Source organism: Terrapene carolina, unplaced genomic scaffold (genome assembly GCF_002925995.2).
Source record: "Terrapene carolina triunguis isolate 2854851 unplaced genomic scaffold, T_m_triunguis-2.0 Scaffold42, whole genome shotgun sequence".
NCBI lineage: Eukaryota > Metazoa > Chordata > Testudines > Emydidae > Terrapene > Terrapene triunguis.
This window is the reverse complement of record NW_020664393.1, coordinates 18,398,169-18,417,361: the sequence shown is the minus strand read 5'-3', so window position 1 is coordinate 18,417,361 and position 19,193 is coordinate 18,398,169. Positions and strand designations below refer to the sequence as shown.

At 42.9% G+C, this 19,193-nt stretch overlaps 1 protein-coding gene across 1 annotated transcript in view; it reads right to left on the bottom strand.

Moving 5' to 3' along the window:
* The window catches only part of MAP3K7 (mitogen-activated protein kinase kinase kinase 7), a 61,832-nt gene extending 45,861 nt beyond the window's left edge, over positions 1–15,971 (bottom strand). The window contains exons 1-3 of the mRNA XM_024202724.2: positions 15,440–15,971; positions 3,344–3,454; positions 1,306–1,371 (exon numbers count right to left, since the gene is read on the bottom strand). Coding sequence (XP_024058492.1) covers positions 1,306–1,371; positions 3,344–3,454; positions 15,440–15,529 — 267 coding nt within the window. The 5' untranslated portion in view covers positions 15,530–15,971. The remainder of the gene's footprint in view (positions 1–1,305; positions 1,372–3,343; positions 3,455–15,439) is intronic.
* Between the last annotated feature and the right edge of the window lie 3,222 nt (positions 15,972–19,193).

Here is a 19,193-nt window from a genome sequence, read left to right as displayed (position 1 = left end):
GGTATTTTCCCGGAAATGTTCGGCTTTTTGGCAATTCCCCCCGGGCTGGGGTTTGATTACCAAAAAGCCGGACATGTCCGGGAAAAACTGGACGTATGGTAACCCTAGGTTTTGTAATTTGAAAGGAAAGTTCTTTGAGAGGAACTGCAAAGTGTCCATAATTGATACATTGATCTATCAGATGCAGAATTAAATTGATGCTTAGATCCTATTAAAGGATAGCAAAGAGGAGAATGCATCACTGTATACCCCCTTAAGTCTAAGATTGCCTTCAGATTAAAAGTTAGAATGGATTTACTTAAGAGTGGATTAGAAAAAATTAACTAAAATTGCCAATTTTTATTAGACCAGAATAAATTATTATTTTAACCAATTTAATATCCCAGGCCACTAATAATATATGTCTACGTTAGCCTACCATTTGTCCTGCTACAGTACTCGCTGCATCACCTGAGGCATTTGTAGGGTTATCAGATGTTGCAGGGCAAAAACAGAATCCTGACCTTGGCAGGTAAGTGTAAAGGAATTGATTTTCAATCGTGTGTGTCATTTGTAAATAAATCATTTTTTGTAGTGCTGATTTGGAATCAATATGGGGACTGCACACAAGCGAAGTTACATATACATACACACACACACACACCAGGGCCACCCGCGGGGGATGGGGAGGGGAAGTGGGGCAATTTGCCCCAGGCCCTGGGCCCCGCGATCCCTGGCCTGGTGGCAGTCCGGGTCTTCAGCGGCTGGGGGCCCTTCAGTGCTGCCGAAGACACGGAGCGACTGAAGGGCCCCCTGCCGCCGAAATGCCCCGCGAGCCCTCGCCCGGCGGCGGTCCGGGTCTTCAGCGGCATTTCAGCGCCGGGGGGTCCCCTTCAGTCGCTCCAGGACTTCGGCGGTGGGGAGCCATTCAGTGCTGTCGAAGGGCCCCCCGCCACCGAAATGCCGCCCAAGACCCGGACCGCCGACGGATGAGTACAAACGCTGCAGCTCCCCCGCTTTGCCCCAGGCCCCCTGAATTCTCTGGGCGGCCCTGATATATACCACACTAATTTCTTTGCAATCAAAAAAAATCAGCATAGGGAGAGCAAATGGACAAGATGAAGTGTGAATAGGTTTTTGGAGGCTACACTTTGGTTCAAGTAAAAAATTAATGTTTAGAAAAATCAACCCATTAATAAGAAAACCAGCAACCATTTTAGAGATACAATACTAAGGTGGGTATATTGGCTGAACGTATTTCTTGCATTATTGCTTGATTATAGTGAGCGTTACTGGGGTGACAAAAGGTGGAGGATTACAACTTACTGGATTCAGACAGGCTCCATATAACTTGACAATATTAGGATGGTTCACACGTGACAACTGTCGAAGCTGCAACACAAAAGTTCACCACTTTTTTTCCAACCACAAAATACTTCAAGTTACCATTTAGTTTCATATACAGAGTTAACAATTAAATGAACACAAAATTATTTACATAGCATGGTTAGTTAGGGTGAAAAGTTGATGTCTTAGAGAATTAAATTAGGTTGTAAACTAACAAATTTATGTCACATACTGTGCCTGGATTTTAAAACTGGACCATCCTCTGAAAATCCAATGCTTAGGGCACTAGCCTAGAACCTGGGACCCTGGCTCTGCCACAGACTTCGTGCATGACCTTGGAAAGACAAATCACAGTTTTCCTGTGCCTCAGGTCCCCATCTGTAAAATGGAGATAATAGCACTCCCCTGTCTTGTAACAGATTATATTAGCCAGGCAGACCTATTAAAATGGGTCAGAAAATGTTATGACTCAAATCAAATTTTTAATTATGCATGTTAAGAACATAATTAAGTCACATGCTTCAAGGCCAGAGTGTAAGCTGATGAACAAGCAGATCATCCACTTTCCAAGTACAGCATTGCACAACTAAATATGGCATTCTGAGGATTTTGCAATACTTCTGTAGCATTGTTTATTGGCCAAAGTTGGAGGCAAGGATACCTGACTTCAGAGACAAATGGTCTGAATCACTACAGAAAATCTTATGGGAAAAATACTCCCTTTTGTGTTAAAGAGAACTAATGTCCACAAAAATGAACTATAAAATAAATTCTACAAGTTAACATTTATGCCATCCAGTTATGAGAAAAAATTGCTTGTAGTAATTGATAGTAGGCATATGTGGATACACCCACTCAAGAAATTAAGAACCATTTTTTATTTTGCAAGTTGGCAGAAAATCAAACCAAGTGGAAAGTTTTGGCTTTCACAGACTTTTCAGGGAGTTTTTAATAGTACCCTCTGAATTTCACTATCCAATCGATAGGGCACATGACCTTATGTTCCTAGAAATTCTTTATATATAGTCTGAAGTGATATTAGAACAGAACTGAATCTACACAGTGCAAGAACTCAAAATGTAATATCTTGAACCCAATTCAAAATAATTTCTGAGGATTTTCTTTCTTAGATTCTCTCTCACATAAAGCCCAACCAAGACGAATTACCATTCAACCATGTTTAGATTTATGTGAATGTTATTCTGCACTCACATAACATGGCAATGAGCACAGTATAAATATTCTATTAACAGAGAGATGTATTATAAATACATTTTTAGTCACAAAATAGTATGGTTAAAGGAACTGTAACACTTTAGAGATTTATTCTTATTTTACTCCATATATCCTGGGCATCCTAGATTTTCCTCTACTGTGTTTTAAATGCAAACAAACAGAACTACGGCATAATGAAGTTCATTGAAGTTACATAGTATCAACATTCAATCCTAGAATGTTGTCTCTCCTTTAGGAAAAGTACGAATTATGTGAGAGGCTAAATGCCTATATCTTAACACAAAAAAAAAAAAAAAAAAAAAAAAAAAAAAAAAAAAAAAAAAAAAAAAGTAGGTGGAATGGAGAAAATAAGGGATTTGTTCTCAAATAAATAGGTTACATGTATTTTCTAGATTTTTACAATTTTAATTAAAAATAAACTACTACATTAATGGAAACATAAACCAAACTTTTTCATAGCATGACCCCTCCCCCAATGTTAACCGACACTGGATGAGATTCTCACTCCCTCTTTGGTGTCTCTACACGGATTAAAAGGGCTGGAGTGGCATAAAGAAGCTCTAAATACCCCAGATCTGGCAGGGAAGAATTCCTTCAGTGCAGGAACTGGGGAAGACAGCCACAGGCCATTCTCCGAGGACCCTCTTACAAGTTCTGGTGGAGGACGCATGGCTGGAGGCGGGGTATGTCAGTGGAAAAGCCATACCACATTACTAGTGGGGGGTGGGGGACTGAGAACATACTAAATCCCATAACTTCTTTTCAAGCAAGCTTACTGTACCTCCACAATGAAGGCCTTTCTTTCAGATTCACTTTCTATTTGTTTAATGGCTACATCTTTTCCTCGCCATTTTGCCTTGCAGACCACACCAAAGGCTCCTCTTCCAACAACCTAGATCAAGATAGCAAGGAATACTGTAGTTAAGGAAATAATTTCAGCTTGCCCGTAGCACTTCACAAATATTTAAACACGTTACACAGCGTCAAAAATTAAGTGTAAAGAAATCAGACATATGAAGTGAAGTCCAAGTTTATAACAGAACTTTAATTTTATGCAGTCATAAAGAACAGCTACAAATTCTAGGGCTATGGTCATAAATGGCATGTGCATAAGGGTTCTCCCATAGATCACCTACAGGGAAAAACAGTAAACTAATGCATTAAATTCTTCACATTTTTTCTGAAATATTTATATTGCATACAAATTTGTAAAGTTACTTATTTCACACAAGATCTACTCAAAAAGAACCTAGGAAAAAGGAAGAATAGTTGCTTCCCCCTTATTCTTTTCTTCATCCTTCCTATGCAAAGTTCACCTTTATAAAACTTGGTCTGGGAAATAGTATCTTATTGCATATATTCCTGCTCATTAGTTATACAAAGTTTGACGTCTGGAATAAAACTACATAAATGCATGTATTCTAGCACTATGCTGAAGTGTAGTAGAAGACAGAGTAAGGGATACATGTCAAATACGACCAAGGTATCTCTTCCCCCCACCCCCATACTTTCAATACTGAGATTTTCAGACTAATGAGAATTTACACACAGTCATTTCCTTTAACACTCCCCCTCATGAGCAAAATGTGCACTAAAACAAGTTCTCTCCATTTCAGTTGTTTGCCTCCAATTAACCCTCTAATGAAGCCATAATACTGAATTTTAACTTTTACTATTATTTCCGTAAGAGTGGGTAGATGATATAATCCTGCACTTTAACTTCACTAAAGGGGGTTAGACAGAGATCCCTACATTTAGATTTCAAAATACTTCCCATTATAAGAGATTCTTGAGTCTTTTTTTGGGAGAAGCTCGAACACCTCCATTTTTTGGAGCAGGCCCTTGAAATTCAGCAGGGGGGCCCCATTAGGAATAGAAATGTCTTTTCTTGGACCCATCCAATTCTATTCAGGTTTGGCGGAGATATAAACTGTTGAAAAGTTCAATTTCCCTTTTCTTGCTCGCATTCTTAAGGAAAATCCTGGAAGCATGCCAAAATAATAACCAAACATGAACGTTCTGATTTATGGCCAAGCCTGTGCTGTCACCAAAGGAGGGGATGGGAGGTGCCAAGGTAGCTTTGTGTGTGGGGATGGCACACGAAGGGCCATCTCTCCCACATGGGGCAGCAGCTCCTTCAATTCATGTGGGGTGCAGGGAGACAAAGAGAAATGGGCTGGGCAACCACCACTCAAACCTAACACCTGGCCCCAGCAATCTATCCCAGCCTCCTGGATCACAGCTTTCTGCTGATGCCAGCTAACACAGTTAATTCTGTAGTTCAAGTCGTAGCAATTTGTGCTGCAGCGATGAAGGCCAAGGCTTCAAATGCTATGCATGACTGGGGTTATTACAATTACATACAATAGAATCTGATCTCACCATTTGCCTTAAAAAATAAATTAACATTCATTTTTATTTGTAAGTTGCAAAGAAATCAAACACTACAAAATTTTTTTTGAAATTCAACATAAGTTTTCTACAGAGAAGTTACTTCTACTACATTGCATAAAGGCAGTACTTTCTATTTCTCATATCCTTATTAAATGCAAGGCCTTATTACTATTAATGTTACATAAAATACACAAATTACTATGTAAAGTTTAATGATTCAGTGGAAACAACTTTTGGAAATTCCTGATTTCTCAGCCTTTCTACGCTGTATACATTGGGTATAAGTATATACCAGCAGTAATAAGACATGTTCAAAGACTTAACCATCTCTAGTATTGTACTTGGTGAGCATGTCTTGGAAAAAGGCCTTTTAAAAGATTTCTCCTTTCTTTATCCTCTTCCACTTCTCTTTTTTCTTGCTTTAATGCTAATTTACACATTTGATGGACACCAACTCGAAAAAAAATATCACTGTCTGAAAATGTTGTACACAGTATAGTTACAAGTGACCCCTATGATTATTGTAACTTAAGTTCCCTATAAGCTGCGTTGCTGTGAAGCAGCCTATTTAGCACCGCGCAGGCGCTCAGGGAACCCGCCCAGGGACCTGCCGCGGCCAGGGGAGGGGCACCCCTTCCCTAGCCCCCAACCGACCATGGGAGGGGAGCCCCTCCCCCGGCCCCCAACTCAGCCTGCGGCATAGCCAGAGTAGCCCAACCCTGGAGTGGCCCGGCCCCAGGCACGGCGCAGCCCGACCCAGGCGCGGCGGTCACAGCGGCCCTCCCCCGGCCCAGACCTGCTGGGGCTGGGGGAAGGGCACCTATCCTGCAGCCCCAGAGCTCCCACGGAGGGGAGAGGTGCCTCTCCCCCACAGCCCAGGTGCTGCTGTGGGGAGAGAGTGCTGGGGGGAGTCCTCTCTCCCCGCCGTAGCCCCAGAGCACCCTCCTGCACCCCAAACCCTTCATCCCTTATTAACTGCAGTGTCTACAAAAGAAAGCCCATAAGACATCAACTTAATTATGATCTTGAGGACTGAGTGGGGGTTTAAGAACACACAAATCCATACTTTCCAATGGAGTTTCCTTTTCAAAGAGTAATTGTATATTAAGGCTTACTTGCTCACATCAAAGAGTCTAGTGAATACGCAATTAACATCTAAACATTCTGTCGAGTATTCCTAAAACAGACATTTCCCTGCTTAGTCTAAACTCAATTCTTTTTGAAGAGATTATTAGCATTTAGATAGTTTACTCATTCCAGGAAGTGTTTGTATTCCAGACTAAGGTACCAATTTATCAGCAAAGGGTTATTTTAGACCCCAGTACATTTTATATGTACATTAAGTTTTAAGTTTCAGATAAGTTATTTTTTAAGTTTCTTTTTAATGAAGTTTTACCCAGCCTTTTTTGAATAGTAATCTGTTTTAAGGATTAAACTCACTATACCCAGTAGTAATTTAAATATATTGGGGTAAAATTTGTTTTCCATATATTGGAATGGATCATTATCCTCTGTCATAATATCTGAGGTGCTCAAACTAACAGGCCCTAGATTTAAACATTAAAGGCTGGTGCCTAGGCATTGACGACAGAGGACTCAACTCTGAAAGTCGGTCCTCTTGTTGGTCTGACAGAGCCCAACATTACAGGCCTTCAATGCCCACTGCAGGATTCATTTCATTTTGCAGGCATTTCTCAGAGGGCAGTTGGGTAGGAAGAAGGGGGGGGTTTGTAAGGGGATGTCTCTATTACAACAGAGGTGAAGTTGTTTGTATGTGTGTAAATTATGTATACACCTCCTGAGTTTTATAAAAGGGTGCACTTTATTGTTATTACTATTATTTCAGTGATGCCCAAAGGCCCCAATCACATTTTTTTTTCCACAGGACCCTGTGCACATACAGGGCATAAGATGGACAGTGCTCAGAGAATAAGGCATTCGTTCAGGATTTTCTTTTATCCTCTCATCATTCACTGCACTGAACACAGAATTTATTATTTCCTCATAAACACTTGTCTTGCATTCATCACCATAATACTGAGCGCCCCACGTTCATTGTTGAATTCAACTTTCTAGCACCCTAACAGAGAGAGAGATGTTTTATCCACATTTTACAGATAGGGAACTTCACACACAAAAAATTATACTCATAATTAACTATGTTTTTAAATCAGATTAGTTAAACTGGTGCAAGCTTGTGTATAGATGCTTCCTCGCAAGATGACACTGGCCCTTTAAGAGGGTAGAGGCCAGTGCAATTGTGATTGTCAGCTGACTGCTAATTGGGTTTTAGGAAAAGGCACCTGAGCCATATAAATGGATACAGACTGAGACAGAAGGCCCAGTGAGGAAATGGGTCAGCTAAGAGCTGCCTGAGTCAGTCAGGAAAAGGAGCAGGTAAGAACTGCCTGAGTCAGTCAAGAGAAGAGGAGCCAGAGGGCTGAAGGTAGCAGAACAGCACGAGGGAATTGCTTGCTGACTTCTAAGGCTAAAAGCCAACACTGAGGGCTGGAAAGACAGGGGAACAGCACAGGGGCTTACCTGCTCAAGTCTCCAAACTGGAGAGCTGCATCTAGGGGAACAATGAGAGAGTCAGGGGCAGTTAGGGATGCTTCCTTAGTGAGGATGAACTCCCAGCAGGGAAGCTGTGGGGGTTCCTGCTGGGAAGAGAAGGGTTGCACTCAAGCTGGAAGGGCTGGGGTGGCTGTCCTGGTAAAAGGACAGGAGGGGATCAAAGAGCTTGGGTGTGGTGGAAAGACACAGGAGAATGATATGCACTTGTGGATGGACTAGAAGGTGTTGGATTTTAAAGACTACATGCCATGCACATTTGCAGACAGTGATAAATGAACTATATTTACGGACTTGTTATGGACTATTTTGCACTACATTTTTATAATAAACTGGCCCAAGGAAGTGTATTATTATGCAAGGGAGCGGTCATGGAGTTACCGGGGCCTCCAAAGGAAGGAAGCTGAGGCAGGTTTGCCTATCGTGGCGTGGCCTGCTGCAAGAAGGCACCTCAGGTGGGAGCCATGCCATGCCAATACTATTTTGGTTCAATAGTTGTTTATTTCAGTTGAAGCTTTTTTTTAAAACCAGATTAAGTGTCTACACACAAACACCCAACAGTTTAACTCAATGGGTTTAAAAACTGATTTTAAGTTAAACCAGTGAAATGTCTGAATTTAATCAAGGCCACAGAAATAAAAACCAAAAATTTCAAGTGTCTACTGTTTTGTGCTGCCCAACTTAAAACATCAAGAGCTTAATATTTCAGAGATGCTGAGCACCTACAGTTATCATTGACTTCAACTGGAGTACACCGCGCTCCTCAAAATCAGGATCTGATTGTCTCAAACTGGGCACACAGAAAGTCAGTTGCCATTTGTTATAAGTCATGTTTTCCAGACCTCAAATAATTTTTGTATCTTTTCTGAATGATTTTCCAAATTTTCAATATATTTTTTGAAGAGTGTGGCTACAATATTCCAGCAGTTGTCTCAGCAATGCTATATACTAACTTAACATCACCTCCATTCTCCTGCTCAATATTCCTGGTTACACAAGGAACTACATTAGTTCTTCTAGCCACAGCACTGCGAGATCACGTTCTCTTGTTATCTAACATGAATAGGGATATGATTTTGCCGCAGTAATCATGGAAACGATGAATTTGAATAAAGTCTGTGAAATGTCCTCAATCAGAGTAAAATGCCCCCCAAACTAAGTGGTATTGCGATATAGTCCTCCACTCCTCTGTGTCCATTTATGGCAGGGCGGATGTGCCAAACTTCAGTGGCACTGTAACTCCGTGCGTTAGGTCGCAATGCCCGGAGTAGGGAGCCAAACCCAGCCCTGTGGGACAGGAGCTGCCACTGTGGTGTAAACGTAGGGTGGGAGAAATTTCCTGTCAGGGTAGTTAAGCACTGGAATAAATGGTCTAGGGAGGTTGTGGACTCTCCATCATTGGAGATTTTTAAGAATGGGTTATACAAAAACCTGTCAGAGATGGTATAGATAATACTTAGACCTGCCATGAGTGCAAGGGACTGGATTAGATGACCTCTTGAGGTCTCTTCCAGTCCTATGATTACAGGATCAAGGCTTTGGACCACAGTTAAGACTCCAGGCCATCAACAGTTGCGAGGAAAACAGAGTTGGTCAGGAATTTTCAGACCATTTTTTTTATAATCAGAAAATGACAATTTGTCAAAACCAAAATTGTTAGCAGGAAAAAGGATCAGCTTTGATGAATATCCTGATTCTAAAACTTACTGGAAAAAAAATTCAAAATTGTTAAAATAGGATGTTTTGACATTTTCTAAATGAAAAGTTTTGTTTCTAAATAACTTCCATTGGAAATGTTAATTTATACTAAAAAGAATTTAAAAAGTGAAATCAAAATGAAGTATTTCAATTAACCTGATCTGAAATGTTTTTGGATTATTGGTTCACAAAAATTTGAGATTATCTTTCCTGTCCTGAATCAGGACAAGAAAAATATTCTAAATTTCATGGGACTAGAAAACCATTTCCTGCCCAGCTGTAAAAGACAAAGAACCCTAAATTCAGACCCCAGTGGGCAGATAAAATCATATTCAGCTGTTTCCAAAAATGTATTATGTATAGGTGTACACATTACAAATATGCCTCTTAGTGGTGTGCAAACTTAAATAGTTATTCTTAAATATATATTTAGAAAGCTTATCAGTTCCTCTTTGTAAGAGGATTCCCTCAAAATACTCTAGTTATTAACTACCATTGTTCAAGTGGACTGTTGAAACTAAGGCTTCGGCTACACTACAAAGTTAGGTTGTGTCTACATCAAATTCATCTCTAGCCAGCATAAGTGCCTCATTACATCAACACAGTACCCCTGCCCCTCCACCAAAACACCATAGTTGACCTACTTAAGTCGATGCAATATGAGTGAAGACACTGCATGATATGTGTTGACTTTAACAGTCCTCTAGTCACTGTCCCACAATGCCCCATTCCCTGCAAGAGAGACCACTCTGATCACAATTTTAAACTCCACTGACCAGGCGTCAGAGAGACTGGAAGCCACACTCTTTAAAACCTTCCGTACCTTTGAAATTTTTCTGATTGCCCAACTTGGCGAGCAGACCTAGCAGATCAGCTTTGTTGTGTGCAGCTGCCCAATAGACCATGCCAGCTCCGTGCACACAGAGAGGTACCAGACACGCTCCTGCCTGGAGCAGACAGGAAGTACTGGATCTCTTGAGCCAGTGGGGAGATGAGGCTATGGAAGCACAGCTATGAACCAGACACAGAAACACGGACAACTACAAGTAGATTGCATGGGGGAGGTGCAGGCAAAAGGGTCTGATAGGGATCATCAGCAGTACTATGGGAAAGTAAAGGAACTTTGCCAGGGATTCTACAAGGCTAGGGAGAGTAACAATAGAACTGGTACTGTGTTGGAGAACTGGCACTTCTACAACAAATTGCATGCAATACTTGGTGGAGATGCCACCAGCACCCTGCAGCTCACAGATTACTGTACTTGAGGATAACAGAAACTTTCAAATAGTATATGGTTTAAAGTTGTTTGGAAGTCACTTTAAGTAAGAAAAATATATAATATTGCATACACACAATATACACACACCACTCCCAGTACTGGGTTTAGATTTTTCCATAGTGGAGTGGTCAGCATTGTAGGATTTGGGTGCCAAGGATTTTATCTTTCCTATAACATAAAAGGGAGCTGTGTACATTCTGCACTATTCAAACCAACAACAGACAACAAACAAAACGTGCACAAATCAGACAGGTTCTATTTAGTTACAGTGGATGTGTGGTGGCAGAAGCAAATTAACTATGGAAAAGAATGGAACAGAGCCATGAGGACAATACTCCAGAAACAAAGTATCAAAAAAGGAAGGGAAGTATACTTTAACAAATAAAATAATTAAAAGTCAAGTTTACCTTTTCCTTTACATGTACCCTTAAGATCAGCTTTAAAAAAAAATAAAAATAAAAACCCACACACTGTATTGCAAAGCATTTGTTAACTGAACTTCCCAAATAGAGAGATACCATTTATTACTAATTATTTAATCAGATGGGCCTTCATTCAACAACTGAATGAATCTGCACTGGTATCATCACCACTTTCAAGACAAAAATTTTCAGTTCATTTCCAAACTTTCAGAATTATATACTGTTTTATAAATCCTTCTGGATTTTTCTAAAATGTAGCATAAGGCATCACATATTCCTTTAAAGGCTTATTTATCCACAATTTTTCAAGCAAATTTAAAGCCACATTTTCCAAGCAACTCCTAAAATATTAAAATGAGATCTCTAATTTAGCTAGCATCATAAAACAGATGTGCAGAACACAACATTTAGAAAAATTAGCTCTTTTCCGTGCTGCTTGAAATCTAGGGTAAGGTCTGTAGCTTTGTTCCCAAATTATTAATGCTTTTTCAGACTATTTTGTACTTAAGTTAAAAATAAGAATCAGAAGGAATCAGAAGTTTCCCAGGGGTAAAGGAAAGGAAGGTTGCTGCTGAACCTGAGTTTTAGGTTGTTTTTCATTCTTGCTTTGAATATTCTTTCATGGCACATTAATTTTGGGTTGACTTTTATTCACCATGATAATTACGTACCCACCTTACCCCAACTTGAGGACTTTAAACAACAAAATGCCACCTGGAAGTTGGATATATGTTTGGCTTGTGTATGCCTCTCACCTCCTAAATTATAGCCATGCAGATGAACAAAATACGGTATATTCGTGTGTTATCCAGTAAAACTTGGCCAAACCAAACTGAAAGCACAAGCACAGATCTTATGTTTATTAGCTAGGACTTGGGGCCTGTAACTATTCCAGAACTTAAATCTATTAATAAACCAGTGGCAGTGCTATCTGCTGACCAGACAACCTTGATAATACAAGAGCAAAGCTGGGATTATACAAGAATTCTTTTGCGTTTTTCAGTTTAGATTTGTTGATGTTCATCTTGGGACATCTAACTGATGTCCACATACTATAATAAAACAACCATTTTAACTCCTTGTAAAGGGTGATTATTTTAGAATTCTTGCTCTCTAGGTGTAAAGTATTAACAGTTTTCTTCTAGTGCACAATGCTATGTCGTTAGTTACAGCATATAGTCACTAGCAATTGTGAAATCAATGAAGGCACAAAAAGAAAGGGGTGACAAGGAAGGGGTTCATACATCTTGGAATTTCATCATAGTGGACAAGTTCTGTTTCTAGTTCACCTGTTCCATTGCAAAGCAGTTTTTGTTGCTTCCACTGTAATACGAGTTTATCCTCTAGGCATTTTTACTACTCTCAGAATTGTGGTATCCAGCGGCCTATCAAGAACTGCTGGTAGGTCACATACACTTAACTCAAAATGCTAAAAAACTGTTACAAAAATTTCTCCCTACCCTTTGACAAAAGTCCCCTTCCCTTGGTCTTAAAACGAATGGATCATCTTCATTTTTTCCTCAGATTGAGAGGCAAGTGTCAGGATGACAGTGTGATATAAGGACTCAAGACTCCTATAGTTTAATTCTTGCTGAGGCCTCAATCTAGGCACACATTTTTGGTGCACCAAATCCTGCCTGTGCAGGTGTCAGCATGCATACAGAGGTACATCCGTAAGAGGACGCCAAGATTTGTATATCAAGCCTCAGAGTTCTACCTCCCAGTTAGACACTGTGTGGCCCTGAATTTCCCCATCTGTAAAATGAGGTTGTAATCCTTACAGTCCTCAGGTGTTGTGAGGATTAAACATTTGTATAGTATTTTACTTGTTCAAAGTGCTAAGTACAACATATTATATTTAATATGTGATACTCACTTTTATGGGTCATCAGTGGGCACCTGTTTATGATCTCTAAAATTACCACAACCTTAACTTTTTCCATGGGGGTAAGGGCTAGCTACAAGCAATATCTCAAAAGACACTTAATTGTTTGATTACTGAACATAGGCAAACATACAAATTTCAGAGTCTTCTTCAAATACAAAAGTACTTCCAATTCCTTAATACAGAAACACCGTTTGGAAATGATGGAATTAAATGTTTAAAAGGAAGAGGTATGTGTAATTCTGATACAAGACATTTCATAGAAATGTAGAACTGGAAGGGACCTCAATAAGTCATCTAGTCCAGTCCCCTGCACTGAGGCAGGACTATCTAGTCCAAGGGTTCTCACAACAATTTTTTTTTTGGTGGCCTCAGAGCGTGGCCACCAACTCTTGCTAGTGGCCACTCTGACTATTTTTCCTAAAATACTTAACTTTAGGAAAAAAATAAATATGCCCATATACAAGTCCAAATCATTGTAATTTATTTATGTAGGGTTTTATTTGTAAACTCAACAACAATGTACAGTTTCCTCTATTCTTTACTTGACCAAGACAGAATAGAAACAAAAATAAGGTGCTTTGCATGTTGTTGTTTTCTTTTGCCTTTTGGGGTTTTTTGTTTTGTTTTTTGGGGGGAGGGGGGGACACTTGCTAGCTAGACTTTTAGGCTGTGGGAAGCGGCGGCCAGCACATCCCTCGGCCCATGCCACTTCCCACAGCCTCCATTGGCGTGGAGCCGCGAACCGCGGCCGATGGGAGCCGCGATTGGCCGAACCTGAGGACACGGCAGGTAAACAAACTGGCCCGGCCCGCCAGGGTGCTTACCCTGGCAGGCCGCGTGCCAAAGGTTGCCAATCCCTGCCCTAAAGCGTCTCATGCTCCCCCAGAATACATTCCACGGTCGTCCCCCCAGAGGGGGCCCTCCTCCAGTTTGAGAGCCTCTTATCTTGTTTATAGAAAAGGAAATCCTTTTGAAGAGAGATTAAAGCCAAAGTACCTTCTACAGATTTCTGGTGACTCTCAAGGTGGAAGTCAAAGATACCATGATGCCTTTCGAACACAGTGTTCTTGGAAAACATTCCTTCTCAATAAAACAATTTATAGTCTCCAAGACTGTGTGTGGACCAAAATTCAGTAGGATACAGGCTAACTATCAGTATTTAGCAAATGACTCTGTAAAGCTCTGAGCTACTGGTTATCTTATATATGAAAGGTGCTATACGAGGCTATGTTCACTTCTGTACGGTTACTGTGTTCAGAAGAAGAGATCTTGTTCTTTCAGCAGTAATTAATCTGCTAAGGAGTTAAAAGCACAAAGATTGTAATAATGATGCCAATGTTTGTTAAGTCTAGAGTCTGCAAGTCGTTCTGCATGTGTAAATTCTACTGAGTTAAACGGGGGTCTGCCCATGCACACAACACCTTGACTTAAACAGGGACTTCACAAGGGCAGAGGGAGCTGTATGGAGCAACAACTTGCAAGATATGTTAACTTGCTCATCAAGGCCCTTATCTCCATTGAACCTTTTTGGAAAACACATAGATTGCTCTTGAGAAAATCCACTCTGCCTCCACAGAAAAACCAAACTGATCCACAAATACTCTTAGAAACTCCTTCTTAATCAATTACATACCAACTGCAAAGAATTTAAGGCAATTCTTCTATAGCCAACCTTTCCTTGTAATACTCAAGTGGGAAACATTTTTCTTCAAACTAAGTAAAACATAAATGGACAATTGAATTTACTTCATGTGTAATCAATACCAAAGATGTAATATGGGTCACAAATGCAGTACTGATGTTAATGTAACAGCCACTGGATTGTAGCATCACTTAAATTAGTTTAATAAATTTTAAAAAGGGTCTTTTATGCCTAAACACGATAATGTATGTGTAAGAAATTTGGATAATAATGATCAGCAGCTAGATACCATAGTAATAGATGTATTATAAGTGCATTAAATAGGATGGATGGAGGAGAAAACAGAGACCTACAAAAATAGACACATTAAATGGAAGCATTACAATATAGTTTAAAAAAAAATCTCCATTTGACTGTGATAAATTAATTCAAATTTATCAACTGCCACCAAAGTTTGGATTAAATTTAGACTAACCTAAAATTCACTTTACAAAAGCTGATCTGTTCCTCAGGTTTGGAATACCTAAGCTCCCAGGCAGCTCAGGTTCACAGCCCTTCGTTTATCTATACAGGTTTACTGTGCCCATTATTGCACTATTTAGGCATTTCTGAGAGGGGGAATAGCACAGAATTTACTATATAGATCAGAGAGGGCCAGCTCTACCTGCCTGTTAGTGGTCCCACAGCCTCCCTCATAAGATTAGGGTTTTGCCTCAGTCTCTATGAGCAGAATCTTTCCTCCCACCCAGGCACCTTTGTGGCAGCTGACTGCCACTCTCCTCTCCCTCCCCCCTCCCGGCCTACCAGTGCCAGGGCTGCAATACTGATGTAGTTTGTAAAGTGCTTTGGGGTCCGAAAGGGTAAACGCTGCCCTACAAGCTCTAGGGAGCTGTACACCTAGTGGATCGCCCCATGGGCCGGGTGCAGGAAAGTGGTGGTGGGGAGTCTCCGAACATCCCCGGCTCCGCCCGGGGCTCGCTCACCTCTTCCACCTCAATCTCCTTGTAGTCAATTTCTTCGAAGTTGAGGACCGGGGGAGTTTCGATCATTTCAGCGGAGGTGGCAGCAGACATCCCTTCACTGTCAACCGCGGCAGGAGAGGGCAGGGCCAGGCGGGCCGGGGCAGAGCAGCGGCTCAGGCGGGCCGCCGCGGCGGCCCCCAGCTGCACAGGCTCTGGGGAGCGAGGGCCTGGCGGAGGCGCCTCCTGGGCCGCCGCGCGGGGCGAGGCCGCATCCGCGGCGATCCCGGGCTACTGGGGCCGCGCGCAGCCCCCGGCCGGGGGGGCCTCGCTCCGCATCCTGCGCCTCACGCGCTCCGCCCGCCCTAGGCCGCGGCCTCGCCTGGGCTGCGCGTCCCCAGCCGAGAAGACGGGACGGCCCCGGGGACGGGGGCCCGCCGGCTCCGCCAGCCCCGGCGGAGAGAGGACGAGACGGGAAGGAGCCGCTCAGATCCGAGCTCCAGCCGCCGCTACGCACAGAGGAGCCGCTTCCTGCTGCCCGGGCGGAGGGAGGGCGGGCGAGCGAGCGAGGGGGGAGTCTCCGGCTGCTGCTAAGGCCGCCGAAGCGGGGCCATGGCCTGGCGGCGGCTGCTCCTCCTCCCCCCGCGCGCGGTCGGCGGCGGCGTCCCAGCTCCGGCCCCGCCCCGCCGGAGGCCGCCCGCCAGGGGGAGCCGCCCCCCGAGCCGTACAGGCGGCTGGGACACGCACCGCAGAGCGCACCCCGCCTCCCCCGAGAGCGGGGAGAGGCTGTAAGGGAGAGGAGGGGTGTAATGAGCATAGCAACGGCAGGGGGAAGACGTGGTAACACCCCTCCGCCCACATACACCCGGGGATTGATTTACAAGTGGCATCCCAACCTTCCTTGGGAGGGACTGCAACACACACAGCAACCGTCCCACCCCACCCCCCAGCAGACAGAAAGGCGGTTATAACATAGTATCATCTCCTGACACACAGTCTGTACCCATACCCCCGCACACTACCTCAATCATCCACCCTACAGAGAGAGGGTGTCACATTCCAGGGTGCAGTTCAGCAAGTGAGGGGTTGCATCACTGCTTGCCCTGTGACTATGGGTGCCTCACAATGCTTTGCTTCACAGCCAGCCTAGTGAACCTACTAGCCGTGCAAGTCACACCCTGAGTGTCTGTGTATAGCTGCAATCCTGGTCCAGCAGCTCTGACCTCAGTAGCCTGTCAGTAACACTGCAGTCACACACTGGCTTCCACCAGCCTTGGTTACTACTTACAGAGTTATCACAACACACTCCCAGTCCTGGATTTTCCCCGAAATGTGTGTTCTGCACTGTTCAGCCCTCTCCTGGACAGGTCAGATTTTGAAGGTTTGTTGCTCTTGTATAGAGTTAATATTCAACAGTTTGCTACTTTAATTGCAGTTACCAAACAGGTCGGTTTAAACAGAACACTGGATTGGTTTAGATTAAAAAATAACAAGTTTATTAATAAAAGAAGACAGGCTTCTAAGTGAACTCAAGTATAGGCGATAATGTTAGAAATAGTTACAAGCAAATAAAAGTGAAAATATGCATCTAATCTATCAAGTTTTGGCTGAAGGCTAGGGTGACCAGGTGTTCGGTTTTCGACCGGAACACCAAGTTGAAAAGGAACCCTGGTGGCTCCGGTCGGCGGGGCTGCGGAGCTAAGGCAGGCTAGTCCCTACCTATCCTGGCTCCATGCTGCACCCTGGCCAGCAGGTCCGGCTCCTAGGCGTGGGGACCACGGAGCTGCCCCCACCCCGAGAACCGGCCGATCGCAGCTCCCACTGGCCGCGGTTCGCTGTTCCAGGCCAATGGGGGCTGCGGGAAGCAGTGGCCAGCACATCCCTCGGCCCGCGCCGCTTCCCGCAGCCCCATTGGCCTGGAACGGCAAACTGCAGCCAGTGGGAGCTGCGATCAGCCGAGCCTGCAGACGCTGCAGGTAAACAAACCGGCCCGGCCCACCAGCAGATTTCCCTGATGGGCTGCGTGCCAAAGGTTGCTGATCCCTGATGTATATGTAGCCTTTTACTTCAAGTAGTGCTTAGACTCCTAGGTTCCATCCTGCTGACAACCCATGGTGTGGACTGTTACTGAATGTGGCGGGATGATGTTTCCATGGTATGTGTCAGACAGCTGTATATCAGAGGCCACTGACTGCATCTTTATACATGTTTAGTCTCAACCCCATTAATTATAATGGGAATTACATATCCCTCATGTATAGCAGCAGGGAAAGTGTGTGTCTCCTAAGTACAGGATGCCACACAGAAGCAATGCTTGTGCCCTTCCTAGACTCCTGAAAAACAAATCTTGGCTCCTCCTGTCCCAGATGTAGTGCTAGCCACTTTCCTAGCACATATGTCTCATAGACACATCAACACCACTTGCAGGGCCATTTGTATTCCAGGATTCCATGATTATGAAAATTACTTTTTCATTTTGGGCATTTTAAAGTTTTTTTTTAAATAAAAGTAAAGGAAATGAAGGTCTAGAGTCACAAAATTGAGGAGGAGGTGATGGTGCCGCCTTTATACCTAATAGTACACAGATTAGGGCACTAAAGCATGTTAATTTTGACGAATAGTTTCAGTCAAAATGAAAAAAAAAATTCTGAAATGTCAGAATGAAATGTTTCAATTTTTCAGGCTAGATCAGGGATCGGCAACTTGCATCTCTCTAGATAAGTGCCCTAACCAGTCGGCTAGAGTCATTGTCATACTCCTTGGCCTAAGAAGTACTGAAGTATTTTATACAAAGTGGAACAGCTTTAACAGGAGCTATTAAAGGAAACAGATGGTTAAGATACTCCCTAGCATGGGAAAACCTGGGTTTAACTCTCTGCTCCAGAACAGGAATTCAAAGCTAGGTCTCCCAAATGAGTGCATTGGCTGTTGATATAAGGGGACCTCCTTCTCAAAATTTGTGAATAGCACCTAAATCCCCTTGTGAATCTAACACAAAAAAATCAAAATGTTTCATTTTGGCAGACACTTTTCATTTTTATTTAGACTGAAGCTATATTGAAGTCGGCACAAATTAGTGAAATGTTTCAGTTGATTCTAATCAACACATTTCAGTGAAAAAAAGGTTTGACTAAAAAATGTTGCCCAGCTCTAGTTGGTGCTTGGATAGGGAGCTTTGCCTTCCCGCAGGCACTCTTCTTTTGGGCCTGATCCATCATTACATTACTCCAGATTAATGCCAGCAAAATCAATGGACATACACCAGCATAACACTAGCATAATACAGCGATAAATCAGGCCCTCTGCCTTTTTAGCAACACTTCTTATATCCTTTTTCACTGTTGTTAGGGTAGAAGAAAGTGAGGTTGGAGTGGGATGTCCTCCTGCATCTCCCTTTTATTGACTGTTCTCAGACCCTGACAGCCAAGCCCATAACTTATAAGAAACATTGGGAATCAATCAGTGTCAGTTCCCCTAACAAAGGAGGACAGTGACTGGCTGCCTGTCTTTCTGTCATCACCAGGTGTGGGGCCCTACACTTAGATTCCCACCCTGCAGTCTGGACTGGCATGTTAAGGGCTAGACACTTTCACGTGTTCCCCTTCCCCTATTCTCTGCCTGCTTGTCTGTCTGTCCTTAGTTTATGGTGTGATGTCGGGGGGAGGAGGGGAAGAGAAAGACAGTTTGGAGCAGGGAGAGACCATTCTTTTTGAATATTTGGAAAGCACCTAACTAGTAGTGGGTGCTACCACAGCTAACAGGATAATAATTATTAATA